General features: G+C 49.4%; 10 protein-coding genes across 10 annotated transcripts; 6 read left to right on the top strand and 4 right to left on the bottom strand.

Annotated features, from left to right (window-relative positions):
- Positions 1-1,335: 1,335 nt before the first annotated feature.
- On the bottom strand, positions 1,336-3,719 carry Pmar_PMAR000266 (Chloride channel protein CLC-d, putative; the record flags this gene model as incomplete). The annotated part of the gene is made up of 2 exons (XM_002768812.1): positions 1,336-3,011; positions 3,065-3,719. The coding sequence occupies 2 exons, from the start codon at positions 3,717-3,719 to the stop codon at positions 1,336-1,338; spliced, it is 2,331 nt and encodes a 776-aa protein (XP_002768858.1).
- A 1,005-nt stretch (positions 3,720-4,724) lies between these two features.
- On the bottom strand, positions 4,725-5,408 carry Pmar_PMAR000265 (thioredoxin, putative; the record flags this gene model as incomplete). The annotated part of the gene is made up of 4 exons (XM_002768811.1): positions 4,725-5,030; positions 5,084-5,155; positions 5,203-5,269; positions 5,317-5,408. 4 exons carry the CDS (start codon positions 5,406-5,408, stop codon positions 4,725-4,727), a joined length of 537 nt encoding a protein of 178 aa, XP_002768857.1.
- Positions 5,409-8,461: 3,053 nt separating this feature from the next.
- On the bottom strand, positions 8,462-8,939 carry Pmar_PMAR000264 (hypothetical protein; the record flags this gene model as incomplete). The annotated part of the gene is made up of 4 exons (XM_002768810.1): positions 8,462-8,466; positions 8,515-8,639; positions 8,687-8,760; positions 8,817-8,939. 4 exons carry the CDS (start codon positions 8,937-8,939, stop codon positions 8,462-8,464), a joined length of 327 nt encoding a protein of 108 aa, XP_002768856.1.
- A 132-nt stretch (positions 8,940-9,071) lies between these two features.
- Positions 9,072-9,731, bottom strand: Pmar_PMAR000263 (ubiquitin-conjugating enzyme, putative; the record flags this gene model as incomplete). Its single annotated transcript, XM_002768809.1, has 4 exons — positions 9,072-9,162; positions 9,215-9,336; positions 9,399-9,532; positions 9,581-9,731. The coding sequence occupies 4 exons, from the start codon at positions 9,729-9,731 to the stop codon at positions 9,072-9,074; spliced, it is 498 nt and encodes a 165-aa protein (XP_002768855.1).
- A 354-nt stretch (positions 9,732-10,085) lies between these two features.
- Positions 10,086-10,968, top strand: Pmar_PMAR000262 (60S ribosomal subunit protein L24, putative). The gene is made up of 6 exons (XM_002768808.1): positions 10,086-10,193; positions 10,245-10,330; positions 10,376-10,442; positions 10,486-10,554; positions 10,597-10,684; positions 10,734-10,968. The coding sequence occupies exons 1-6, from the start codon at positions 10,113-10,115 to the stop codon at positions 10,871-10,873; spliced, it is 531 nt and encodes a 176-aa protein (XP_002768854.1). The 5' UTR covers positions 10,086-10,112; the 3' UTR covers positions 10,874-10,968.
- Positions 10,969-11,022: 54 nt separating this feature from the next.
- Positions 11,023-15,611, top strand: Pmar_PMAR000261 (Troponin T, skeletal muscle, putative). Its single transcript, XM_002768807.1, has 21 exons — positions 11,023-11,169; positions 11,244-11,365; positions 11,880-12,042; positions 12,093-12,212; positions 12,257-12,370; positions 12,439-12,522; positions 12,575-12,681; positions 12,987-13,206; positions 13,280-13,345; positions 13,396-13,546; positions 13,714-13,878; positions 13,935-14,011; positions 14,063-14,175; positions 14,221-14,331; positions 14,388-14,468; positions 14,516-14,597; positions 14,693-14,784; positions 14,833-14,966; positions 15,011-15,117; positions 15,162-15,296; positions 15,420-15,611. The coding sequence occupies exons 1-21, from the start codon at positions 11,044-11,046 to the stop codon at positions 15,504-15,506; spliced, it is 2,457 nt and encodes an 818-aa protein (XP_002768853.1). The 5' UTR covers positions 11,023-11,043; the 3' UTR covers positions 15,507-15,611.
- A 195-nt stretch (positions 15,612-15,806) lies between these two features.
- Positions 15,807-16,620, top strand: Pmar_PMAR000260 (hypothetical protein; the record flags this gene model as incomplete). The annotated part of the gene is made up of 2 exons (XM_002768806.1): positions 15,807-16,584; positions 16,613-16,620. 2 exons carry the CDS (start codon positions 15,807-15,809, stop codon positions 16,618-16,620), a joined length of 786 nt encoding a protein of 261 aa, XP_002768852.1.
- A 3,003-nt stretch (positions 16,621-19,623) lies between these two features.
- On the top strand, positions 19,624-21,403 carry Pmar_PMAR000259 (conserved hypothetical protein). The gene has a single exon (XM_002768805.1). The coding sequence runs from the start codon at positions 19,641-19,643 to the stop codon at positions 20,982-20,984; it is 1,344 nt and encodes a 447-aa protein (XP_002768851.1). The 5' UTR covers positions 19,624-19,640; the 3' UTR covers positions 20,985-21,403.
- Positions 21,404-21,791: 388 nt separating this feature from the next.
- Pmar_PMAR000258 (Hexokinase, putative) lies at positions 21,792-23,239 on the top strand. Its single transcript, XM_002768804.1, has one exon. It carries the CDS (start codon positions 21,826-21,828, stop codon positions 23,170-23,172), a length of 1,347 nt encoding a protein of 448 aa, XP_002768850.1. The 5' UTR covers positions 21,792-21,825; the 3' UTR covers positions 23,173-23,239.
- A 196-nt stretch (positions 23,240-23,435) lies between these two features.
- On the top strand, positions 23,436-23,939 carry Pmar_PMAR000257 (hypothetical protein; the record flags this gene model as incomplete). Its single annotated transcript, XM_002768803.1, has 2 exons — positions 23,436-23,541; positions 23,783-23,939. Coding segments are annotated over 2 exons (263 nt in total), but the record flags the coding sequence as incomplete, so codon positions are not given.
- Positions 23,940-24,911: the final 972 nt, after the last annotated feature.

The raw sequence follows: 24,911 nt of genomic DNA, 5'->3' as shown, positions 1-24,911 counted from the left end.
CATGTTGCCCTCAGCGAGTGATATTATCACTCGCTGAGGGCAACATAAAGTACGGTATTTGAAACAGGTTAATAATATAACTTATATCCAGCCAGATTGGATCATGCATTAAAGTTGTTGTGGATCAACAGCTTGAGTCACTCAGCTTGAGTGTTATCATGTATTACATGAGTTCAACGTTATGGAGTTGTAGGGCCTCGGGAACCGCTACCTAAGAACTTGCCATGTAGGCTGTACAGCGTACACTGTCCGCACACTGTTGAGAGACATCCTGACATACAGCCAGAATCTTCGGTGACAAAATGATTTCGACTTGACAATTACTTGAATTTGGCAACACTCCTCAACTTAGCGTGAAATTCGTTGGATTTGATTTACAATTATTTTTATTGGACCAGGAAATGTTGTAGTCGAAATGAATCTTCCAGAGAAAACCGAATGCCGCTCATACTTCAAGTATAATATTTGATCTTATGGTCCGAAAATGGTAGCATCGCTGTCAACGAGATATATTCTGAATGTGTATCTAGGCTACAAGGGTTTCCATTACGGCTTTGAGACGCTAGAAGCCTTACCGAAATCACCAACAGGTAAACAATCAACACGTTGACTCGTGGGTGGTGGCAGATTGGATCCATCTTGTGTGGGGTCCAGGTAAGAAAGATCAAAAGAGTACCACAACGCTTCAAAGGCTCATCAACAGAGTAATCAAAGCTCTCGAACGGAGGTGGATTATAGCATGGAACTCCATAGCTATGACAGCATGTCTTATGCGGCTGAAGTATGACCATCCTGTACATCCTCCATGGCCGCAATCTCCAATCTTTAGGATAGAGTATTTGATGCTCAATGGAGCTTCGGGAAATGAATTTGGAGAAATGCGATAAACGAACGTAGTGAGACATTGACGAACTCCACAAAATTCTGTTATTGGATACTATAAGTGTTAGAGAACTCCAGTGTCGCGCAAAATGAACTCGAGAAGTAGAGCACTGAGCGATCAACGACTTCGGAACCGTTATCGTCGATGATACTGTCATCTCCAATCACAGAATGTTGATAGCGACAAGGGGAGGAAATACGAGGAATCGGAGTAGGGAGGCGATCACACGAGATAGCCAGCCGCTACTCACGCGGGGAAAAGCCTTCGCCCACTTCTGAACAGATTTGAAGTGAAGATAAACAATTACTAAGTCGATACTTGAGCACAATTGCAGAGTAGTAGAAATAGCGACATCGACGTTGCGTGTTGCGATAAGCCACCAAACTGGCGACAACAAGGACGTGAGTGCAAGCATAGGATCATGAGCTATGAGCGGTATGACCAGTAGTAGATCACAAGGCACCATCAAGGGAACAAGAGGCTGCTGCCGTTGAGGAACGTTGAGACATGGTATCATCACCATCTTTGGATCTATTATAATCCTCAGCTGCATCCTCCATGCTTTCAACGATATCCTTCCGAGTAACTATACCAACCACACGATTAGCGTCGTCCTTATCCACCACAATCATATGTCGCAGAGCCAAATTACGGAATATGGTATAGGCTTGAGCCAATGGTGTTAGCTCTGACACTATTGTCGGGGTGCGGTTCGTGAGATCGAGCAAGTTCAGTCGAGTATTAGCCGAGACGACACCACCCTGTCCCTTTACCCAATCAACGATGTTGGACCGCATCACCACACCTAGAAGCCTGTGACTGTGATCCTGAATAGTGAAAGCATTGTGAGTGCAGCTCGAGAGCACCTCCTGGATTCTGCCCAGACTCTCAACTTCGCCAAAACCAGACAAGGGCGCCGCTGACATCCGATAGGTTACATCACGACCAGCCATATTACGTTCATCGTAAATACTGAGCTCCTCGATATAAGGGTACCCACGGAGCTCAGATACTATATCGTACGCTCCCTTGTTGAACATATCAGCCACTTGCTTCGACACAACTACAGTAACCATCACTGCAGGAAGCAGTCGTAAGTCTCCAACCAGCTCGATGACGATGACTGTAAGACTGATGGTCATACGAGTAAAGCCAGCCATCATACCAGCAGCGCCCATAACAGCGTACACACCAGGGTTGGAGGCCCAGTCGCCGACCCACAGACCGAAGAGTCGACCAAAGCAGGCACCCAACATGATGTTGGGGACAAACAAACCAGCAGGGATGGCAACACCATATGTTAGTAGAGTGAGGAAGAATATGATGAAGCCAGCAGCCGCCAACTGTCCCTGTGGGAACTCCGCTTCGCCTAGTCGAGGTGAGAATAGCCACTTCACTGAGGTGTCCCTATCAGTGAGGAGCATAGCTGCAAAGGGGTTATAGTAGCCCATATCGACTCCTTCATCACACATAGCCGCCTGAATGCCGTCGTTCGGTATGTAACTCTGACCATCCAGTGGTTTGCACGCGCCCATCTCCGACCAGGATACACCATAAGCCAATAGAATAGTGATGATCATGACCAAACCAGCTTCGACCACTTGCCCAAATCTTCGACGATCCTTACCGTTGGAATAAAGATGAAAGAATACGCGTCTGTAGTATTGGAAGTAGCGCACGCCCTGGCAAAAGGTAGCACCCATGAGGCCAAAGAATATACCCAGAAGGATGAAGCAAGCAAACTCCCAAACGTGGAAGTAACTCTCATCTGCATTAGGGAACTGCATACCACCAGCAAGGTTGACACATGAACCCTCCACTTTACATTGAAAGTACTGCGCTGTCAACCGAGTCATATAACTAGCGATGATGCAGCCCAAGAAACATCTCCAGTACAGCTCGCGTGGCCAGTATGTTGATGCTTCTTCTATTGTAAACAACATACCTCCAATAGGAGCCTCGAAGGCTGTCGCTACACCCATGCCGGCGCCCATCGACACGAACTCATCTTTAACTTTCTGTGTTGAGAACGGCAATAGCGCTTTCAAATAGAATTTGTTCCTTGCATGCATTTGTGCTACCGCAGCACCAACGATCGCACCAAGATGAGCCATAGGGCCCTCACTACCTAAAAAAAACCAAAATATCGAACGGATATAGTCGGAACGTGTTGGGTAGTACCTGCATAGTGTCCAGTGCCGACCACTACTATCTGACCAAGGATACGCCAGACTATCCCCCAGAACCTCATCAGCTTGGGCACCATGACGCCATTGAGATAAGCCTTCACATCTGGGATGCCGCTACCACCCGCAAGAGGGGACATGTAGGAGACACCCCAGCCGATGAAGCAGATGAGTGGTACGCCGATGGCTATCCAGATGAGCATAGCGCAACCAGGGTTATCAGACTTGAGCCAGTGGATCATAGCATCAGTTTTGCCAACGAGTAACCAATGCGAACCAATTAGAATGACGCCACGACATATTCCTATCACGGCCCCCTCGACGATAGTTAGAATCCATTTGACCCACTGAGCTATGAATGGGCTATATGAGGAGGGCTTTCGAGGATCCAAGGGGCCACTCGGTCCCACCGGTATAGACCCGTCGTGTATCGTAGGATGGTCCCAGAAGTAGTCATGGCTCTCGATACCCTTAACACCTTCCTTGAACTGTGAGGCCCTGAGGAGGACCTCCATCTCTTCCTCTGAGGCGCAGTCCTTCTTAGAGCCGCCGCCGGCACTGGAATAGGTCTCGGAGCCAGAGCAGGAAGTCGTGTCGAGCTTCGAAATGGACGGTTGCGCTTTAGGTTTTGGTGAACACGGGGACAGCATATATATAATTGGACCAGTTACGACAAAGAACAATACAGGAACAGAAACTGCAGAAGAACAGCTGGGGTTCAACGCAACCTCACTCAGAGCTCTCCCAAGACATCGGTGGTGTATGGTAGTCCTTCGAGCATAAACACGTCAACCTGAGCGATACTGAAAGTGTGCTACCACTGAGAGTGTTGGCAGGTCAAATGTCCAAGGTAAGGCACAACAGCACCAACACTGAGGATTTCTGTAGAAAAAAACAACGCGGATGCAATAGCGCTGCTGACCATGCACATGAGGATATGTGAATATGGTGCTCACGGCAGTCTAATAATCGGGACCATCCACGTGCATCGCTCCGCTTTTAGCGTCCGCGCGCGCCCAGCCTCGCTGGGATCACCACTTGCGTTGAGCATTATGATGCTCCCGCAATCTGTGGATACACAAGCGAACCCCTATATCGGGTTTCAACAGACTCGATCCGCCTCTAGCTTGCTCTAGTGGCATACAGCCAATTATGGCACTCGCAATGATGCAGCTAGTGTTCATCATGGCACCGCCGACATCATTGGAGGATATAAATTTGCATGAGCATGCAATAGTAGGTCCCCGAACAAATCCCGAGTCAATTTGAGTACGAACAGGGAATCATACCGGAAAAGTAAATTCTCTCTGTAGATCGCGGGTACCATAATTTGTTCAAATCGCAGTCCAATGGGAGAAGTTCCGCCCTGCCGGTACCTCAAGCCTCTGTAATGGTGGGAAAGCCGCAGCTGTGGTGACCGTAAATGAAGAGGTGAGCACCGAGAGTTCGAATGACATTATGCATGAGGACTTATACTTCAACTACTACTATTCGAGCCGAGCGAGATTGCATTCAGGTGAGCAATATGTTACAACTACCACTGCGACCTATACCTGTTATAGGGCAAGTAGCTATCGATGCTCTCCTTACCCCACTGTGACAACAACAAGAAGAACAGGTGAACCCCGCTGCATGCATTAATAGTGTAATCATAATCACCACTTCATATCGACGGCTATTGGGCCCATGTTCTTCACGTCATTTACACCATCAAAGACCTTCACGCCTTGCTTGTCCTCATCAAGAACCTGAGCCACGCCCCCAGTAGCAGCATCGACAACTCCGGCATTTCGGCGTACAACTAGACATGGTATTCCAGATTTGTGATTGTTGATGATGCCAAGGTTCTCTTTTTCTATCCCCGCGCACACTCCAAACTCCTTCTTCAGAGCGTCTCTCGTCTCAACGTCCCCATATGGCACTCTCAGCCACTCGCCGTGATCCTGCTTGTGGTACTCAACCTATCACAGTGCGCAGTATGAAGAAAAACCGCAGCGAAGATTCTAAAGCCGACCTGCTCCTCTTCTGACTTGTCGCTGGATACAAAGATGATCTCCAACTTGTCCTCATCCTCTTCCTTCACATCCTGGAATGACATACACCTATGCCGACCTAAAAGCAACAAGCACTGACTTCATAGAACTCCTTGAGGATAGGAGTGAACTTGCGGCAAGGGGGGCACCAGTGTGCCGAAAAGTATCTGAGCCCCCTCGATTGAAAACTGTAGTGATAGTAAGTACCGCATACAGAGCAATTTTATCCTTCTGGGAAAATACATCGTCAGCCTTCACTTCGGTACCGTCTTGAGTGAGCAGAGTCTTTCCAGCTAATGCGGACATGGAGGCCGAACCAACAACGAGAAGGAGCGAGTCACCATAGCTGAGATGTATCACCACCACTCAACTCATGATAGGCTGGATGGTAAGCGTGCAGTAACAGACGTCATTACAACCCCTTTGTGTTGTGAATATTACATCCGTGGAAAATGCCCGTCTATGATTTCTCCCCCACCCTGCGATGGTAGATATAATCAGTCGGAATGCACGTTAACTCGACCTCGCTAGATAAGTGAACAACAACGTGTACATTTTAGTAACACATCAATGCTAATGGACATGCATGCAAAGGCGTCTTCAAGGCTCTTCGTCCTTACACCGGCAATGGATGCTCCTCCTACCTCTGGAATAAGGCGACAACACCATCTGAAAGGACAGCTCCAACGTCGGTGATCAACCATCATATTCAATACGACTACGCCATTCGGTAGGCTCTCCTCACAACCATGTTCCGAAAATCGGGAATCTCAAAATCCTTATGTTTAATCTCCGTGGCATAGGGGACAAAAATTTGGGGTTCCAGTTCCGAAAGATACATCACCAACAATATACAACGTCTTAGACTTTTCCACGAAGTTTGCAAACCCCATTCATCATGAATCGCACAGCACACATGAAATGACAAGCACGTCCCCCCCTATTCATGTTGTAGCCTCACTTGCTGTTGCGGCGTGAGGCGATTTGGCAGCAGTACACTATCGTCCGGCTCGGGAGCTCTGTTAGTCCAGAGTGGCCTCGACTGGGACTGTACAGCACACTTCGTGACAGGGTTTGCATCACGTCCTTTCTTCTTCGGCCGATCAGGCATCATGTGGTGACACGTTGGTGACAGGGTCGGTGACGGGCCCACCACTGCCGGAGACGGTTGGGGAGAGGACCGAGCTACTTTCTGAACAGATTCTCCAAGTACAGAGATGCACAATACGCCACCAAAACCCACCTTGGCCGGAGCTACCAATCTGATCGGTTTTTCAAGAGCTCGATTGGTAGCCGGGCGTTCGGGAAGGCGAAGAAGTTGGTCCTTATCTAGTTCATCGCCACGCAGACGGGCCAGCTCTTGTCTGAGATGTGCATTTAAGCGAACAGTGTATAGCGTGATGAGAAGACCGACCAACCTGATCTGTCGCCGTAAGTTGTCCAAATCGACGGACATCCCTTCAAAAAGCCGTAGCGTTGCCTGATTCAGCAGTAGTAGTACTCACAATGAGTACGTACCCTGATGAGTGCTCACCTTGCGACACTCGGGGGACATGGTCTTCAGATCAGCATAATCCCGCATCCGCTTCGAACAGAGCCTATCCACACATCGTTCTATTGCACTCGATGCCTTCACAACCGAGCCGACTGATCCAGAATCTGGTCCCACCTGAAAGACTACCACGTACAGAACATTGCCCCATGACTGAGCTGTTCTACTTGCTTAGACCCTGCCTCTAGTGAATCGGGTGATATCAGACGCACGGGAGTCTGCACCAGTGAAGGCTCCCGATGATCGCCATCAACAGGATGGGCTCGGGATCTTCCAGGTGGTGATGAAGGTCGACTCCCTTCCGGTATCAATCTTCTGTTACAGAGCTTGAAGGGTTTAGCTATCCCGTGCCCACCCATCTTCGTATCACGGACTCTGTATTCCACACTATAAAAGCAGTCAACGATGACAGTACTCACTCGGCCGACTTCCCTAGACTCGATCGGATCCTCTCTACTCTATCCTCCACACGCTTCAGTCTAGCACAGAGCTCTGCATTATGAACATCCTGAACAACAGTCAATGGAGCTCTACACAATAACCAGTAGTCGCTCACAGCTTCCTGCGCAGGATCAGTCGACACCTCCGCTTTTTCAGTTATTCTGATACGAATGTCGGTGAGTGATGGGATAGTGGTAACAGAGGCAGTCTTCACGGGCCGATCAGGTAGCCTGAGGTGACCAAGTTGGCCTCTGTTCGACTCAGTAACATATATAGCCTACATGAATCTACTTTCTCCAGCCTTGCTGGGGCTCGACTGTGATGCTCGGGCTGACTGAGATCGGCGGAGGGATTTCGGCTCAGTTTCCTGCCACGTACGGGCACTATCACTGATGCTGTATCATCTCTATGAAATCGCGACACTCCAAGAGGTACGTTTGCGGTACTGCACAGAAAGGAGCCCCACGCTCTCCGCTCACTTCAGAAAGATCCTCCCACGAATTCAGTCTGGAAGCGGACGAGCAAGCGCTACTGGCTACTTCCCGTTCATTCTTGTTGAACTTCCCCTCCATTGAAGATTGAACTGACAGTATCAGCATCAACACACTATCAAGTGGATCCACCCCACTCCAATAGCCCGACATCTCTAGACGAATGATTGACGAGAATCCAAGTCCCGAACGAGCCAAGAGAAACACTATTAAACATCTTATCAACTGTGGGCGGCTGAGGACTGCAACGCCGATGGACAAAAAATACCATAAACTATAAGGCCAGAGCAGTAGCACCAGAAAAAGAGCCGTCGCCGCTTGCCATGTGCTAACCGCATCAAGGCATCACCGCGTAGGCGAGAACGACCAGAACTGGATCTCCGTGAGATGACAAGTTCAAGTTGTCGGTGAGCACAGTTGATCAAAATAATTTGGTACCGCGGAGCGTCGCCGGACCAACGGTTCCCTGTTGGGTCAGAAAAACGGTGAGGCGCTCTTTGGAGGAGATGAGCTGATCTGTATAGGCTGCATCAAGGAGAGACGGCTCCGTGGACAGCAGCTCATCTCAGAAATGATAGGCTAATAAGGTGGAACAAGCAGTAAGTATGGCTACAGGACACTATCATAGGAACGACCCAGGTTCGAATCCTGGGACAGCTATTTATAGACTCTTCAGAGCTCACCTTAATCAAAAGGAGGCTCCTCAAAATCAATAAAACGGTAGCGAAATGGGAACCTGGGAAATACACGAACAATGTTCGAGAAGAGAACCGGTAGCATGTGAGAGCGAGAACGCTACTTACATTATCACTAAAAACTTGGATGGCTTGTGGGAGCACATGCCCACTAATATCGATAAGTAACTACCCGACTCGTTAGCCTGTTCGAGGAATGATTCTACCCCTACTAATACCACACCTCAGCTTACTTGATGCCACAGAGGAGCCGTCGGATTCCTCATGGCTTTGGAGGAAGTCCAAACGAAGGCTCTTGTGACCAGTTGGGGTTCCATAGGTGACCTCCTCGGTCCTCACCTTTCTCCGATTGCCAAATCTGAGGGATAATTCCTACTGACAGGTTGGACTGATCAAGGGACTCACTCAGGCTGATCCTCGGGATGTGTGGCAAGAGTGTTACAAGCTTCATCATAATCGGGAGCGATAGGAACACGAATCTGAAAAAATTCACAAGTGCCCCTCGCGCGGCGAACGGATGAGGAAGGGAGGCTACCAAACGTCTCAAATTGGAGGATGAGTAAATGTGACTGTTCTTGGGCATCTCACGAAAGCGTTCTCTAAGATGCTGAGGACTCGCTGGAGAGGAAGACTTACGAACAGCCCAGTATGACGACATATTAAAGTTAACTGCCTTGAAAAAGCAGTTGACCAACCCATAGGCCAACACGAGATAGTTGATAGGGAAAGCACAAGTATAGTTGGAAACAAATTGTACACTTATTGTTATGCATTCAAACCATTACCTCTATTACTCCTCATCAATGTCACTCATATCCTTCGTCAATTCATCGGCAACTGCCCAGGAGTCTTCAACACACTGCACTACCTTGAGATTATACCTGCGCACAGTAGGACTACTAGGCTAGAGAATGGAAGGCGATATGATATTACTCTCTCCGGTTCTCGCTCCATAATCTAGCTGCTTCGCTATTCGCTGGACTGTTAGGATTGGGATCACATAGCAATGACTGTATAGACGTTAGAATGGCGGCTATGTCGTATATAGGAGACCACTGATAAGCACAAAGTCCTCTCTCGACTAGCGTATCTTTTTCTCAGCGATGAAGATTCATACCTGGTTCTGGAGTATGTCGAGACATATCTCGCCATTCGTGTAGATATTAGGATGGAACATGGGGTTGAGAAACCGCACTCGAGGAGGTTTGGTCGGGAATTCCTCACTAAACGTGACTTCGAGTTGGAAGGTACCTTCCAGTGTGACACGGTGTCCCCAACCATTGCGCTCTTTCGTCCTACCTCCCTCCCATGGCGTATCTTCTGGCCCGAACATGACCGCAGTCCACCTCATGATATCGTCCGTGGCTGGAGCCGCACTAACGCCGCTAGGTGGGTCCTGTTGAAGCTTCTTGAGATCTCGAATCAGTCGCCGACGCGCGACGGTTGACATACTTTAGGAAGAACTATTATAGACGAATTGTCGTACACAACGAAGAATATATATTCCGCACTTGTCAGCATTTAGGAAGATGAACGGACCGTAGAGATAACAGGTTACCAGTACACTCAGTACCGGAGCGTATAATTCACTCCCACAAAAACGTGGAATCGGACACACTTCGCTCCGTCGAAGACACCCGCGCTCGCCCGAGCTCTCCCAAGTTGTAGACGGGGAGGCGAATTGTGGCCGCTCATAATTGCTCCTCGCAACCTCTTTAGCCCTCCCGCAGTGGATGCTATTGCTTGATGTGCACGAATACTCTTGCACCTTTCTCGAGGCTCCGTATCGACTTGCCGGATTCTCAGTTGGCTCCCTGTAAATTTCAGTAGTATGCGTATCGAGAAGTGCTGGTACTGCAGTAGTAATATCTATCCTGGTCATGGTGTGATGTTCGTACGGAATGACGGCAAGGTACTCGTGATAGGCAGAAGCGACAGAGTGCTCCAGTCGCCTTCTATTCAGATCTTCCGTTTCTGCCGATCGAAGTGCCATCGTCACTTCAAGCGGAAGCACAACCCTCGTAAGGCTGCCTGGACCAAGGCATACAGGTAAAGCGATCAGTCCCCGTGGGTCAGCAGAGATATGTTTCCTAGGGCTGCCCATGGTAAGGAGATGACTACTGACTCTACTTTCGACTTCGAGAAGAAGAGGAACACTCCTGTAGGATAAATGAGTATACGGTGGGTCATGTTTCCATATCTAGGTGAAATACGATCGCGACTTGTGGGTGAAGACAGTCCGAGCGATGAAGATCGTTGATCGCATCAGAACGGTAGCAATAGTAGGTGATGTGCTAGATTAACGTTGGTATTAGGTACGCAAGGAGAGGTTCCAGAAGAACAGGTTGGCTGCACAGAGGAAGGTCCGCATTCACCTTGCCGAAAAGGAGATCGCGAAGCAGGGTAGTCAAGCGGGAGTTGGGGTTAGGACTGAACACGTATTCATGATTAGGCGAGCTCCTCAAGAAGCCGATTACCAAGCTGGACCAGATGAAGCGTCGGGAGGAGCTCAAACGCAAGGAAGGAGCTCTGCCGGCTCAAGCAGAGAAGGTCCAGAGAATGGATGTCGATGGTGGTACCGACTCGGACTAGATGTAGAGGGAGGCCGCATCCGCTGCGTATACGTCACTACTTACAACACAACTAGCTTCACGTCACATTACTACTGGAAGGTTTCTCCTGGCGATCGCATGATTGGTGGTTGAGTTTGCCTATTGAAGGGGCCGCAGTTGGAGTTGTGCAGTTGGTACAGCTTCAAGCCGATGCCGACCAAGAAGACGGCCAACAAGCTGTCGAGCCGAGACCGTCAACGGCCCTCTGATGGTTCAGGCTTCAATCAGTTCGACATGCGGGCCAACAAGACGGCTCGAAAGCCCGTATTGGGAATGGTAATATTGGTTGGTTTGAAGCGTGTCGGACAGTGTAGGGATTGCGATGTCGTGGAAGTTCTCTCTGTTCACAGGCGCAGCAACATGGATCGCGTCGAAATATGTCGGAGAGTAAATCCTACGCTAAGACATCCCGTAAGGACTCGTTGCTGAAGGAATTCCGAGCCCTTGGCAAGACTGGTTCCTTCAAGGACAGGTAATTTTGTCCAGGGCCTCCTCATGGCGATTTAACTATGATATTATCTGTTCGCGATTGTGTAGCTTACCACAGTACTATGCATCAACCTATTGATGGAATGGGGCCGCTATGCCAACGGACGACAGGTTCATATACGCGACTAGGAATATGTGTTTGTGAAACACAAACGCCTGACTCGGTTATGGTGGCACCACTCGGGCAGAGATGCCCTGTGTTGGCATAGTGGCCCCAATCGGGCATAGCGGCCCCACACAGACATAGTGGCCCCATTCTGGCGTAGCGGCCCCATCCGAACATAGTGGCCTCATTCTGGCACAGCGGCCCCACTCGGACATAGTGGCCTCAATCGGGCATAGCGGCCTCACACAGATATGGTGGCCCCATTGTGGCATAGCGACCCCACTCGGACATAGTGGTCGTGTTTGCTTTCATGAATAACTTAGTGACAGCTACGAGTTCTTCCAATCAATCACACCATGTTGATTGTGATGATGAATGTGTGGTTTGACAGGCGATTAGACGCGAAGGCCCGAGGCATGACGGCGGACGAGTTGGCGTCGGCACGCTTCCGGAAGGAGCGAATCCGGCAACAGGAGAAGAGCAAGAAGAAGCGTAATGCAGCATTTGGGTTGGAAGATGAGGAAGAAGGAGAGGGTTCAGCTGAGGGTGTTGAGGTATGTCGAGGGATGCACTTAGGATCGGTTGGTTATATTGAATGTGGTAGCATAACCTGCTGACACACGGTGGAAAACCAGTGAAGACCATGACGGCTGATGAGCTCCGCGGGGATCCACTCAGCGACTCGGATGACGATGAGGAGCTCAAGAAGGAGATAGAGGCTGAGGTGGGATGTAGGCATCTGAGTGTTGTAGCAGATTGTCTGATCAGCTGATGAAGACCACTGAACACGGCAAGCATGCTAACAAGCAGGACCTCTACCAGGAGATCATGGCTAAGGCTAAGGCATACAAGGCGGACAGACAGAGGGAGAAGATGAAGCATGTAGTGCTCAGGATAAGCCCTTTAAAGGAGGCGTACTGGCCGAGATAAGGTTTATCTTGTAATTTCAGGAAGAAGAGCTCAATGCTTTAGATGCTCACTACAAGGGAATCTTACCCTCCCTGAAGTTCAGACCCAACAAGTACAGTATTGAGGTGAGGGAGGTTGAACGCCCAAAGACGGTTACTAACAGTGTTTGCGTCGTAGGGTATAAAGGCGGCCAACGCTCTGTCGTCTGAGGGGCCGGATGAGTTCGATATGATCAGCAAGCAGTTGATGATGGAGGGTGGCCATTCGGCCAAGGCTGCTGATAGGTGAGTCTAGTCGTTCCTGTACTCTGACTAAGAATCAACCAACACTTCCGAGGAGTAGCTGTCTCGGCTGCTGGTAGCGAAGCAGAGGAGGATTTTTTTTGTCCTGGGAAATGTCCAGGCATGAGCGTTTAGTCTGTAAAGGAAGCGGTGTAGTTTCTAATGAGGAAGCTTTGGCATTGACGTCTGACGGGCACTGTCTCCGTTGTCTTGCTTATATCTTGTATCGTATTCTGTATCGCGTTGCTGGCGAAACTCGGTCGCATTGCTGCATGTCTCAGTAGCAGATGCCGATAGTTCCTCCTTAGGTTGATGAGTTCAGAAGAGGTGGCTTTGGAGAATGCTAAACGACTCGAGAAATTGGAGGAGCAAAGAAAGAATAGAATGCTGAACGATGAGCCTAGCGTAGAAGAATCGCTAGAGGAAGAAGAAGATGTGGGTGAGGGAGAGGAGGAGGAAGGTGAAGAAGAAGAAGAAGAAGAAGATGAGGATGCTGCCTTCGATGAGGAGGGGGGAGAAAGAGACGAGGTAAGTTACCGCTCGACGTGATTGGACAAAAATAGAGAAGATAGAATGTGGCTCGTTATTTCGCTGAGCACAGGTGCCTGAAGAAGCTGTGGAAGAGGCCGCTGGAGTAGAATCCGAAGATGATGAGGAAGAGGAGGAGGTACTGGTGGAGTGGTATGACGTATTTAGTCGGCATTGTTGAACTGGCAGGATATTGAGGATACAGGGAAGAAAGACGGTGGCGCTGTTGCTGCTGATGACAACGAGAGGCTAGCCATGCTAGCGGTCGATGAGAGCGACTCTGATATCGATGATGAGGATGCTCAGGCTGTGGACGAGTACACTACTGCCGAAGAGAGGGGTAGTGATAGTAGTAGTAGTAGTAGTAGTAGTAGTGGTAGTAGTGGTAGTAGTAGTAGTAGTAGTAGTAGTAGTAGTAGTAGTAGTAGTAGTAGTAGTAGTAGTAGTAGTAGTAGTAACACTATAGTTCAATTCGGAGTATTCGATCACAACACATCTGGATGTCAGTTGCTGAAGAGGGTACATCAGTCCAATACCCTACTGAGCTCCCTGTTGGCTTCGACGCCTTCACTAACACTGCATCGGAGGACAAGGCGGGTCTACCATTCTCCGTGTCGTGTCCGCAAGATGGTGATGCTATGGAGAAGTTGCTTACTACTTTCGACCCACTGAGTGAGTTGAATTAATGCTGATGCTTACCACTTCTATAATGGATGTACCATGGTCAGGTCGAGCCAAGTTGGTCTTCCGTCTCATCGCCTGCCACAACACCCCAGATGAGCGCTCTGAGCCTCGCCAGCTGCGGGTAGTAGTGCTGGTCGGGGCTGGGGTCTACGAGGGTTAGTACGATTATTAGGTGCTCTTGAGCTCCCTCTTCTCTTACCTCGCTGATCATGAGATAAGGATGTTGCCTCTCATTCGAGCCCCCTTGATCGACCTTGCTAGGCTTATGCCAGACTGCGCTACTGAGTAACACTAATTCCTGGTTTCACATTTCATCATACTCATCATTAGTTACTTCACTATGAACTTGATTGGGGCCTACGCCAACTCTAGACGCCCTGACGCTAAGGCCATCAATATGTTGCATATTGTTGCTACTGTATTCCAGACCACTGATATTAGGTAGTACGCATGTGATTTTCCCATGTTCTTGCTGGTGGAAATGTTCTTCTATCTAGGCACAGAGTTGTACAGCCTGCACTGATGTTATTAGAGCAATGGGCGTGCTGTACTCAAGACATGAGGCTGCTCGCTCTACTGTAGGGGAGAGTGGTCAGTCGGCTGTCGCTGACGTAGTGTGGGGTAGGTACGAATTCCTCCAGCCGGCGAAGCGATATAGTCCAGCTTTTTTCCAGCTTGCAGGACGCCTCATGCGCTGTGGCACCGAGGTGAGTTCGAATGCGCTTTCTCCTACCGTTTGGCTGAGAGGAAATGAGGAGTTCCTCTTGTGTATTTGCCATGAATGGATGGGTGGTGGTGTCAGACTGAGCAAGAAACGGCGAAGTTGCTGACGCGACGAGTGTGCATGCAGGCCGGCCCGGAGGAGAAGGCAGGTCTTCAGATTGTTATTCAGAAGTGCCTCTAGTCGCTAGCTCGCCAGGACCTTCATCGTTCTCTCTCTAGATACTGCCCATCTCTGTCGCGATTGGTGTTGGGTCCGCATGCAAGGCTCCGTCTGCATGCCTTCCGCCCTATAGCGGTGCCCAGCTTGGAACCAGTTTTCTACGATCCAGACTCGGCACAGAGTCACATCAAGGGTAAGTAGTCTTCCTATGTGGAGGTCTGTTATGGGTGTGATCAGGCAAGGACCCTATCCTGTATGAGACGCAGAAGATGAAGAGACAGTATAAACAGGAGCGTAGAGGAGCCAAACGGCAGTTGACGAAGGACGCATCCTTCTTACGACATGTGGGTGTTGCCTTGCTGTGGGGGCTCTACTGGGAGTATGGCAGGTTCGGGCGAATGATATGCAAGCTAAGGAGACGGCCATCCAGCATGATAAGAAGCGTATTCGGGCGGCTCTTGATGAGAGCACTAATAACTACAAGGTCATGCGTACTGAGAATGCGAGGATGGACACCAAACTGGTAGGAGCGCTTGAGCTGAGTCGTTGAGAAATCTGTTTGCCATTTGTTGAGCGCCTTTGTTCGGTTACAGAGAGCTTCTCCGCTGTATTATTCACTGATGAGCGTACTGGCTTCCTTGTTCAGCATGGAAGCTATAGGAAGAATAAGGCTAAGAAGAAGGCGAATCCCAGAATGGCTGGCAATCAGATGGCACAGAAGTCGACTGACTGATACTCCCACCACGATCATAGTGGATCACGTTAATACTACTACTGGCTATTATACGTTTATGTTTCTTGCACTCTTGCTAACTCTTACCAATATGCCAGGCTTCTTATCAACGACTGGTTATGTTGTCAATCCGAGGGTCTGAGCTCCGTCCACATGGGCCGCGGCGCTCGTAAAAAACTGCTTCGAAATATTAGCCGGAGGCTCGTAGAGTTTACTTCGCGCTGCTTGCTTAGGATATAAACTTGGCACCCAGCATGATGTGCCTCAGTTTAATGTTTGGGCTTCCTAGTCTGAGTAGCCATGGCGTCCTCTTCTGCGGATAGCCCTGAGGTTATCGAGCTGGGTGACTTGGCCAGCATCGGGGCCTTTGGGGAGAAGGGCGAGTCTGTCATTGAGTACCCACGGATCTCTTCGTCATCTACCAGGCGAGGGAGTGGCGCTGCTACCTCTGGTCCAGGTCTAAGGAGATCCCAACCTGACTTGATTGACGTTCATCAGACTCCTCCTATTCCAGAGGAGGGCAACCAACAAGGTGGGGGATTCACGGATCTGCTAGCTAGGAACTGGCAGTCGGCGACTGGCTGGGTATGGCAATCACCAACAGTGAATACGACCGAGACTGGAGGGAGGCTTATAGATGGTGGTGGTGCCGAGCGCTCTATTATGAATATGGAGCCACCGCCTTCTGTGGGTGAACAGTCTAGCTCCCATCACGGTCTAGACATTGGAGCAACATCGCATTCATTGAGCCCTCCTGTCGTAATGGATCGGAAGCGGCGGGTATCCACCGCAAGCTCGCGCCAGGAGGCTGGCCGCGTCTTGAGGGACGACTTCTTGGCGAGCGTAGAAGTGGTGCCTCCCACGCTGATTGACGTGGGAGAAGCTGCACCAGCGAAGGAAGTCTCTGAGAATCGCGAAGGGATAATGGGAGGTATCATGGACTGGTGGGCTCGCGAGGAGAAGGATAAACCCACCTCTGATGATCACGATGATGACTCCCAGTCAAAGTTGAATGCAGAGGAGGTCGCTGCTGAGGAGGAGGATGTGGATCCGCCCGACCCACACAACACGGCGTCCGGTGTCCTTCTTAATCGGTTTGTTCCTAGGCCAGTGATTGGCAAGAGTGCGTTGGATATCCTTGAGGGCTACTCGGATTCCGAGGTCTATTCACTGTCGAGTACAAGCAGTAGTGATCCGGTAGAGTTGCCCAAGTTTATGGGCAGGGGAACAAGACAAAGTGTAGTGGAGGATACAATAGGACAGACAGGGGGTCATAGTATTGACCTACTGGGCTTGCAAGATGCCCCATTGCCGAGGGGCTGGCTGGCTGATGTCCACTCAGGATTCCGAATAGATGCTCTGGCACACGCCATGAACAGTTCAAATCTACCAAGGGCAACGGTGGCCGAGATGTCACGAGAGGTGAATACCGAATCTCTGCGACTTCGCGTTGTCGGTGAGCCCATCATTCGATCCATTCAGATCCTTGCGCATGCGTACGGCTTGCCACCGAGAGTTCCTATGCCCACCATGACGTATTCAGAACATCGAAAGGTGCCTTCAGCTATGAGGCCATCCACACCATTAGAGTCTGCAACACGGACGGTTCAAGAAGCGGACCGAGTTCAGAAGCGTGGGAGCAGTTCTCCTCTGCCAAGTAGGCCTGGTTTCAGTTGATGTTACGTTAATCTTCGTCCTTACACTTCATCCTGTGTGTGTTATAGGTTCTACGACTTTCGTTTCTATAAGAGGAGCACCGAGGACCTATATATCAGCGAACAGCTCGCAGGAAGGTGCGGATCTCGCAGCTGCAAAAAGAGTTCACTCTCTAGTGCACCATAAAGATAGGCCAAAGCCAGCCTGGAACTCTGGCGTGCCGACGAGACTTGAGACCATCATTGACGAGTGCAAGACGTTATTCAAGCATAACCGCGAGCGGCCAGTGACGTTGGTTGAAGAACCTGCGGACATGTCTGAGGTTGGGAACGGTGCCCTTGAGGACTCGCCCGAGGCTAAGGTTGAAACGAAGGACCCGCCTACTATCCTCAGCGCACCGCCTATGCGACGAACGTATTGTGAAGTTGACGAGAAGACTGTGACCGAGCTGAGATCTCCATTGGGACAGTTTCATAGTGACCTACTGCAGGAAGCACTCCGGGCAAAAGCGGTCTGCGAGAAAGCAGAAAGAGCGTATCCTGTCGATGGCAGGGTGCTAGCGGACTTGGCTCGAGCAGCCCGGAGGCGCTTTCATTTGTCTCGAACGATGGCCAGTATACTAGAGAAGAGCGAAATCGCCAGGCGTAATGAGGCCAAAGGGAAGACGGCTATCGACCCAAAGCCTGTTGTAGAACGGCACGTCCCTGTGTATGGTCTGCCTACCGTCAGCACGCCATCACAACTTACAATTGAGGGAGTGCAACCTCCAGAACCACGACTGTTGAGAATAGAAGGAACACTGCGAAGGCAGAGTCTCGACAACTTGCCCAAGACTGATAATCAAGAGCATGCTCGAAACGAATCGTCACCTTGTCGCACTCCATCTGTCCAATCAAGCAGTGTGCTTGGCGATAGCATTAGCTCACGGCGTGGTATGGACGGGGCTAAGTGCTCGAAATGTGATTCGCAAATTGACATGACGGGTAGACGATTATCCAGATCTGTGAAAGAACAGATGAGCAGGTGGAAATGGTGCGAGGGATGCACTTTCGAGATGTTCCCATCGATCTCGGCAGCGCCGAAGCGGTCGAGTTTCGTCAGTCAGAGGGTATACCTCGGCACGAACGCAGAAGAGTGGCTATGGGAGTTGACATTAGAATCAAATTTGCCCATCGAGTACCCGGAAGGAAGTCGGGTTTTTTGGCCGACTGGAAGGCATCTTGTTGTTGCATTATTGTTGAAGGATGCCGATGCGAAAAGAACTGTTCGAAAGGCGCCTACAGTAGAAGACGTAGATGTTATTTTCCGAGACAGAAAGGGAGACTTGAGAGAAGACTATATGAGCCTACGCGAAGGAGCGGTCCAACTTGTGGTAGATCTCAGGTTGAAGCAACACGCTCTGCTCAAAGTCGTTCTGAAATCAATACCAACCTTCGTTGTTGAGCTGAAGATGCGAGACAACGATGAATTACTGGGTGGGAGAGTTGCGGAAGTCTTGAACGAAGCCCGCAAGAGTATAACGGTAGGCGGTATGACCGCCACTTCTCAATGATGTTCATTAGTGACCATTAGATATATACTTGACAACAAACCTTACCAGAAATTGTCCAGAATAGATTTGCGTTGTAGTAGGCTACAAATGAGAAAATGGCTACTCAATGCACCCGAATGAGAAAATGGCTACTCAATGCACCTGGAAGGGTGACATCCCTGTATAAGACATTGAATCTATAATACGATATACCATGCGACTACAAATTGTGACGCGATATTGTGACGTTAATGAGGGATGTTCATAGCTAAATGTTCACTACGCATCGAACGAAACAGCTTCCAAGTTGAGATCCTTGCTAGTTACCAATTGTTGGATTCTCCATCGTACATCGCGGTCTGCGTGTCACAGTCCGGGTTAGCATGCAAGAGAACATGGCCCGCTAGATAGATGATTGCCATCGAGTCGAGATATTATCTTTCCAAAACTCCAAGAACCTTTCCGACACCTTACATGTCTTTGTTAATTGAAGAGCTCATTTGGTACTAGTTTTAAACTAAATGTTTGTTCCATCCCAGTGGTTGAAGTCTGTAGAAGTTGTTGGAGGATTTTTTCAACCAATTGTGTTGCCCGTAGAACTCGTGGCGGAAGACGACTGGCTAAGGACAGCACGAACGGGCATCAACAGAGTCGGATTGATTCGATTCTATTCATGTTGAAGATACTCATTGTGCTAGAGTCGAGGATCTAGGCTAGCCAGATTCATCCCTCGGGACTGCTCGGCTAAGCAACGCTGTGGAAGCTGTGGAAATTGATGAATACGATGATGTTTTACGCGTGCAATGAGATAGGTCCGAGGTACGATTACCGGTGGTGGCTTTTCTAATGCAATTTATCTTTCGGCCTTCGCTCCGCTGTGAAATTGGAATTTAGCTGTGAGTGCTCTTTCAAAACTGGATCGCAGTTTTTACAAACCTTCCAGAACAATGGTTTCTACCACGCTTCCCAGCGACATTTCCGATCGTTTGACGGAAGCCGTTGGTAAATTCGAGGTTTCTAAGGATGTGATGATTAAGGTTAAGGACGACTTCCTGGACGAGATGAAGCTCGGTTGGGAGGCCGGTCAGGGTGCTGGTGCCCCTCCTGAGGCATCTAGCGTCAAGATGCTTACCTCTCACATTAATGTGCTCCCTCGTGGTCATGAGGCTGGCATCTACTACGCCCTTGATCTTGGTGGAACCAATCTACGAGTTCTCCGTGTTGTGCTTAGCAGTGAGAAGCAACCTGAGATTGCCGAGAACAGGAAGCCCATCCCTCATGATGTTATGGGTGGTACTGCTGAGGATCTCTTTGGTTTTATTGCCGCTACCGCCAAGGAGCTCACTGACAAATTCCATGATGATGATCTTATGCCTGCTGGTTTCACTTTTTCTTTCCCCATGAGCCAGTCTGCTATCAACCATGGCAAGGTGATCGAGTGGACTAAGGGTTTCTCCGCTACTGGTGTTGTTGGAGAGGACCCTGCTGAGTTGCTCAATAAGGCCTTCAAGGAGCAGGGTGTTCCGATTTATGTTGCTGCTCTGTGTAACGATACTGTCGGCACCCTCATGACTTGCTCCTACGAGTTCGAAGGTTGTGGTACTTGCAGAGTTGGTATGATCATTGGTACCGGTACCAATGCTGCTTACTCGGACCCTACTCTTGGCAATCTGGTCATTAACTGTGAGTGGGGTGGATACAACTTCAAGGAGGTTCCTTCAGTTCTCAACTGCTATGATGAAGATGTAGACAGGGCTTCCCCCAACAAGGGTAGGCAGTATTTCGAGAAGACGATCTCCGGTATGTACTTGGGCGAGTTGACCCGTTTGGCCACCCGTGATGTCCTCAAGGGCTATTCAGCTCATTTGCCTGACTTCCTCAACGAGTCGGGCCTCGATACGAAGTACGTGTGCGCCGCTTTGGAAGGCGATAACCTCGGTTGCGATGATGAGGTTATCATGACTGTTTTCCGTGGCATTGGTGAAGCTGTTCTTGAGCGTAGTGCTCGCCTTTGTGCGTCTGCGCTTTCGGCTCTTGCTCAGAAGTGCGATATCATGGACAATGAGAAGCGTCACATGCGTGAGGTTTGCATTGTTCATGGCATGCCTCGGTCTTTGACTATTGGTGTTGATGGTTCCCTCTATCAGAAGGGTTATCGTTATCCTCAGCGTTTGGATGATGCCTTTGCTATGATCATTGGTAAATCAGCCGCTTCTTTAGTTCACACTGTTCACAGTAGCGATGGCTCTGGTGTTGGGGCTGCCCTTGTTGCCGCTGCCGTCTCTCGATAAGTTGTTGTTGTTGCGAGTGGTCGATTACTGTCAATGAGTTAATGCTGTTGTACCCTTGTTGTAATTTATCTACTTATACTCGGTAGTTCTACCATCATGGTTATTGTCGGATGTGTGCCTTATCTAATAAGCTTTTATGGCGATGGTTAAGTTACCTGCCTACTGCACTTAGTTCGTTCCTTTGAGAGATACCGATGCTGCTTCCACTACTGTTAATAACTTACATAACATCGGCCCTTCTCCTGGTGATTGGGCATCTGATATTCTTGTTTGTTTATAGTGAAGAGTCGTGTAAGTATTGCCACTGCTACTACCACTACTGCTTCTGCGATCCTTCTCAAGACGTCACTTCATCGTTAGTTATCGTCTAGCGTGAATGATGTCATTAGAGACCGTACATTCATCATTATCTTACAACGGATTCCTAGGAGTTGTGTTGGGAAGTTGTGTTAATGGTTTTCTTCAAATTGGTGATAAGGTGGCTTGTTTGTGATATGATAACCTCTGCGGCATCGCGTGATCTTGCGTTGCTTTAGTACTTATGGTGAGTATGACTGTCAGCTGGCGTAGTTCAGCCAGTAGGCGTTCTATAATGTGATTGCGAAGCTTAGATGGGTCTAGGGTGCTACGCTTGAGGACACCTGTAGATAATCTTGGTAGTTGATTGCTTAGTTATCGTACTGTATTTCCGGTTGGTTTTTTTGTGCGCTTTCGTCTCCCAGCGCTTCGCCTGAGTCGTATAGCCGCGACAGACAAGGGAGTCAAATACTCCTTGACGTTGTGTCGATCTGACGTCGATCTGATCTCCTGTAGTTGGCTAGCCTTACTCTGTTTACGGTTAATGACCGACATCCTGGATGCCGAAGTGTCCAATCGGCTTGATGAAGTTCTGGACAAGTTCGATGTATCGGCACCGACGCTGGTTGAGGTGAAAGATGATTTTTTGCGTGAAATGAGAGCTGGTTGGGAAGTCGGTAAGGGATTGGGAGCTCCCTCTAGCGCCTCTAGCATCAAGATGTTGAACACGCACATAGACGTTCTCCCACGTGGATATGAGAAGGGTGTTTTCTATGCTCTCGATCTGGGTGGGACGTACCTTAGGGTGCTCCGAGTGGTGCTCGGCCATGGAGAGAAGCCGGAAGTGACGGAACATCGCAAGGCTATACCGAAGGACGTTATGAGTAGCACCTCTGATGATTTGTTCGACTTCATAGCGCTCACAGCGAAGGAGATGACGGACAAGTTTGAGGATGAAGGTGTGATTCCTGCTGGCTTTACCTTTTCCTTCCCTATGAGCCAGGAGACTATCAACCGCGGCACTTTGGTTGAGTGGACGAAAGGCTTCTCGACAGCAGGAGTGGTTGGAGAGGACCCGGCAGCACTACTAACGAGAGCGATGGAGAAACGGGGCGTCCCTATTAGCGTGGCGGCGCTGTGTAACGATACCGTCGGTACATTGATGACTTGCGCTTATCAGTTCGAGGGTTGCGGCACGTGTAAGATTGGTATGATCATTGGTACCGGTACCAATGCTGCTTACTCTGACCCTACTCTTGGTAACTTGATCGTCAACACTGAATGGGGTGGATACAACTTCAGGAACGTTCAGAAGGTCCTCAATGAATATGATCGAGCTGTTGATGAGGCGTCGCCAAATCCTGGCAAACAGCTGTATGAGAAGACGATTTCCGGCATGTATCTCGGTGAGCTTACTCGGCTGGCGTGTCTGGATGTTCTTGAGGGCTACGCAGCGAACAAGCAGTTACCCGATTTTCTCACTAAAGGGCCTCTTGATGCCAAATTCGTATGTGCTGCCCTAGAGGATGACGGCTTGAACTGCGACGATCAGGTTGTACGTGTTGTTTTCCGCACCATTGGTGATGCTGTGGTAGAAAGAAGTGCTAATCTCTGCGCTGCTGGTCTGGCAGCTGTCGCTGAGAAATGCGGCATTGGGCGGGAAAATAAAAGACATATGCGAGAGGTCTGCGTGGACCACGGGATGCCTCGGTGTTTGACAATAGGAGTCGACGGCTCTCTCTATCTCAAGGGGTATCAGTATCCAGATCGCCTCTCTATGGCATTCAGTAAGATCGTTGGAGATGTCATGGCATCTCTCATTCATACAGTACATAGTAGTGATGGTTCGGGCGTTGGAGCGGCTCTGATGGCTGCTGCTGTGTCTCAGTGATTGCTACCTGCAGCATCGCCCAGCACTTTGTATTATAACGCGTTAACCTTTATTCAGAGGCCTCGTTAATGGTTTATGCCCGTTACCGAGCTATTCCCTCCCGTGTCGTGTTCGTCATGTTGGTGCTGCATATTGGGGGATAGGATCACTCAGAGGTTATACTGAGAACCATTCGACGTCATGGTGGATATCGATCAAGCCACAGGAGCTACCGCTGAGGTCATATCTGTGTCTGCAGCTGTGTATTACAGTGACTTGATCAGATGAAGTATTGAAGGTAACTAGAAAGGAGGGCATGAAGATCGGAGCCGACCTCAACGTCTGTATAGTTGACGATCCAAGTATAAACAAGAGCCAATTCCTCGAGTCGTGATAATGGAGCGTTGTTTTGTGTGTATGAAACATCTTGCTCGGGTGGGTATCTGATTCCCTTTCACGTATGGTATATGCTAGCGGCAAGGCATTCACTGCTGCTGGCTAGACCGCCGGAGTTGCTCGAGACCTCGATTCGAATGACGTCATTATCGATCTCGGTGGTATCATCCTCACTGACAATGGTAGTGTACGGGTCGACATAGAACTGGGAAGTGATCGTTAACGTATTTGATAGGAAATTCCAAGTGAACGGGGCTGTATTAGAGCCGCCTAATCCTGTACAGGTCACCATACACGAAGCGATGCAGCAACAGGCCGTATCCATTTGCAAGGCAGGCATCCAGGCTATGATGAATGCTCAAGCGTTTCTCCTGCCCGCTGAAATCCTGTGAGTTGGTTACTGAAGAAACATTTGGTTGTTAGATATGAGATCGATACAATCTCGTGGCTGGCCTACAGCAGAACGTGGATATCTCTCAAATGAACTTAACGCTGTTGCGCATCCCACCCCCGCCCTGCCGGTCCCGCTTAGACCTCTTCTCATTGATACTTAGAGTCTCTAGAGGTGAAGTCAACTGCGCCGACCAAGAGACGTATTGCGAGACTCGCAATGCGAGTAACACACCATAGGCTCCGACGTGAATGCTGATGTTATCTCGATCGACCTGGGGCTGTATATCAGCGAAACTCGTAAAATTTAGCCTAGGATGGCAGAGCGTGCCTGGGTACTCATCGTGAAGTACTACATCGAGTTGCGAGAAGCTGAGGATGTAGGCTTCCTCCTCATCGGTTCTGATCATCGTGCCGTTTGTTTCGCTACACCCATGGGAGGTTTGATGTTGAACTCCGTCTATCGTTCAGGGAACATTCAAGCAAGCTCATCGTGTAACAGTTCGCCAGCCAGAATCCTTGATTCGACTTTCTTAGGCTGTGGCACGAGTGTTTTGATCTAGGAAGGCCATTTGGCAATGCCAAATTGGCATCGGTTATGACAGTGCCGACTCGGCTCATCCGAGACAGTCTCCGCGTTCCCTAGCGAGAGTTCGACTATCCGCGTGAAAAAATAACGCTTTCTAAGAGTGGTGAAACTGAAAATAGTATATTTTTTGGGAGGCAGCGGAAATGTACAATATCATGTCAATTCATCGTCCCCTGGTGGGTTATATACCTATAACGAATGTAATGCTAAATCCTCAGAGCTACAACTGTTACAAGTTGTTCTCTATAACTTGATTCTACAGTAGGTACTGTTGTACGTACTGAACGCCGTGGAGTGTATAGCAAACGACTGAAATTCTTGACTTGCTCCCTGGATAATGGACAAGCCCGACTCGGGCTGCCCGAGGTTCAGGAAAATAAAAACT

This window comes from Perkinsus marinus (genome assembly GCF_000006405.1).
Source record: "Perkinsus marinus ATCC 50983 genomic scaffold scf_1104296967108, whole genome shotgun sequence".
In the NCBI taxonomy this organism is placed as follows: domain Eukaryota; phylum Perkinsozoa; order Perkinsida; family Perkinsidae; genus Perkinsus; species Perkinsus marinus.
The sequence above is the reverse complement of the archived record's forward strand: the minus strand, read 5'-3'. Positions and strand labels throughout refer to the sequence as shown.

Bases quoted from the DNA above. Each gene is read 5' to 3' on its own strand.
- Pmar_PMAR000262 (XM_002768808.1), top strand. From the start codon at position 10,113: ATGCGTATCGAGAAGTGCTGGTACTGCAGTAGTAATATCTATCCTGGT. The intron at 10,331-10,375 runs GTAAAGCGATCA...TATGTTTCCTAG, and splicing joins GCCTGGACCAAGGCATACAG to GGCTGCCCATGGTAAGGAGA. The intron at 10,685-10,733 runs GTAGTCAAGCGG...ATTCATGATTAG, and splicing joins AAAGGAGATCGCGAAGCAGG to GCGAGCTCCTCAAGAAGCCG.
- Pmar_PMAR000261 (XM_002768807.1), top strand. From the start codon at position 11,044: ATGCCGACCAAGAAGACGGCCAACAAGCTGTCGAGCCGAGACCGTCAA. The intron at 12,213-12,256 runs GTGGGATGTAGG...TTGTCTGATCAG, and splicing joins AGAAGGAGATAGAGGCTGAG to CTGATGAAGACCACTGAACA. The intron at 14,176-14,220 runs GTAACACTAATT...ACTCATCATTAG, and splicing joins ATGCCAGACTGCGCTACTGA to TTACTTCACTATGAACTTGA.
- Pmar_PMAR000259 (XM_002768805.1), top strand. From the start codon at position 19,641: ATGGTTTCTACCACGCTTCCCAGCGACATTTCCGATCGTTTGACGGAA.
- Pmar_PMAR000258 (XM_002768804.1), top strand. From the start codon at position 21,826: ATGACCGACATCCTGGATGCCGAAGTGTCCAATCGGCTTGATGAAGTT.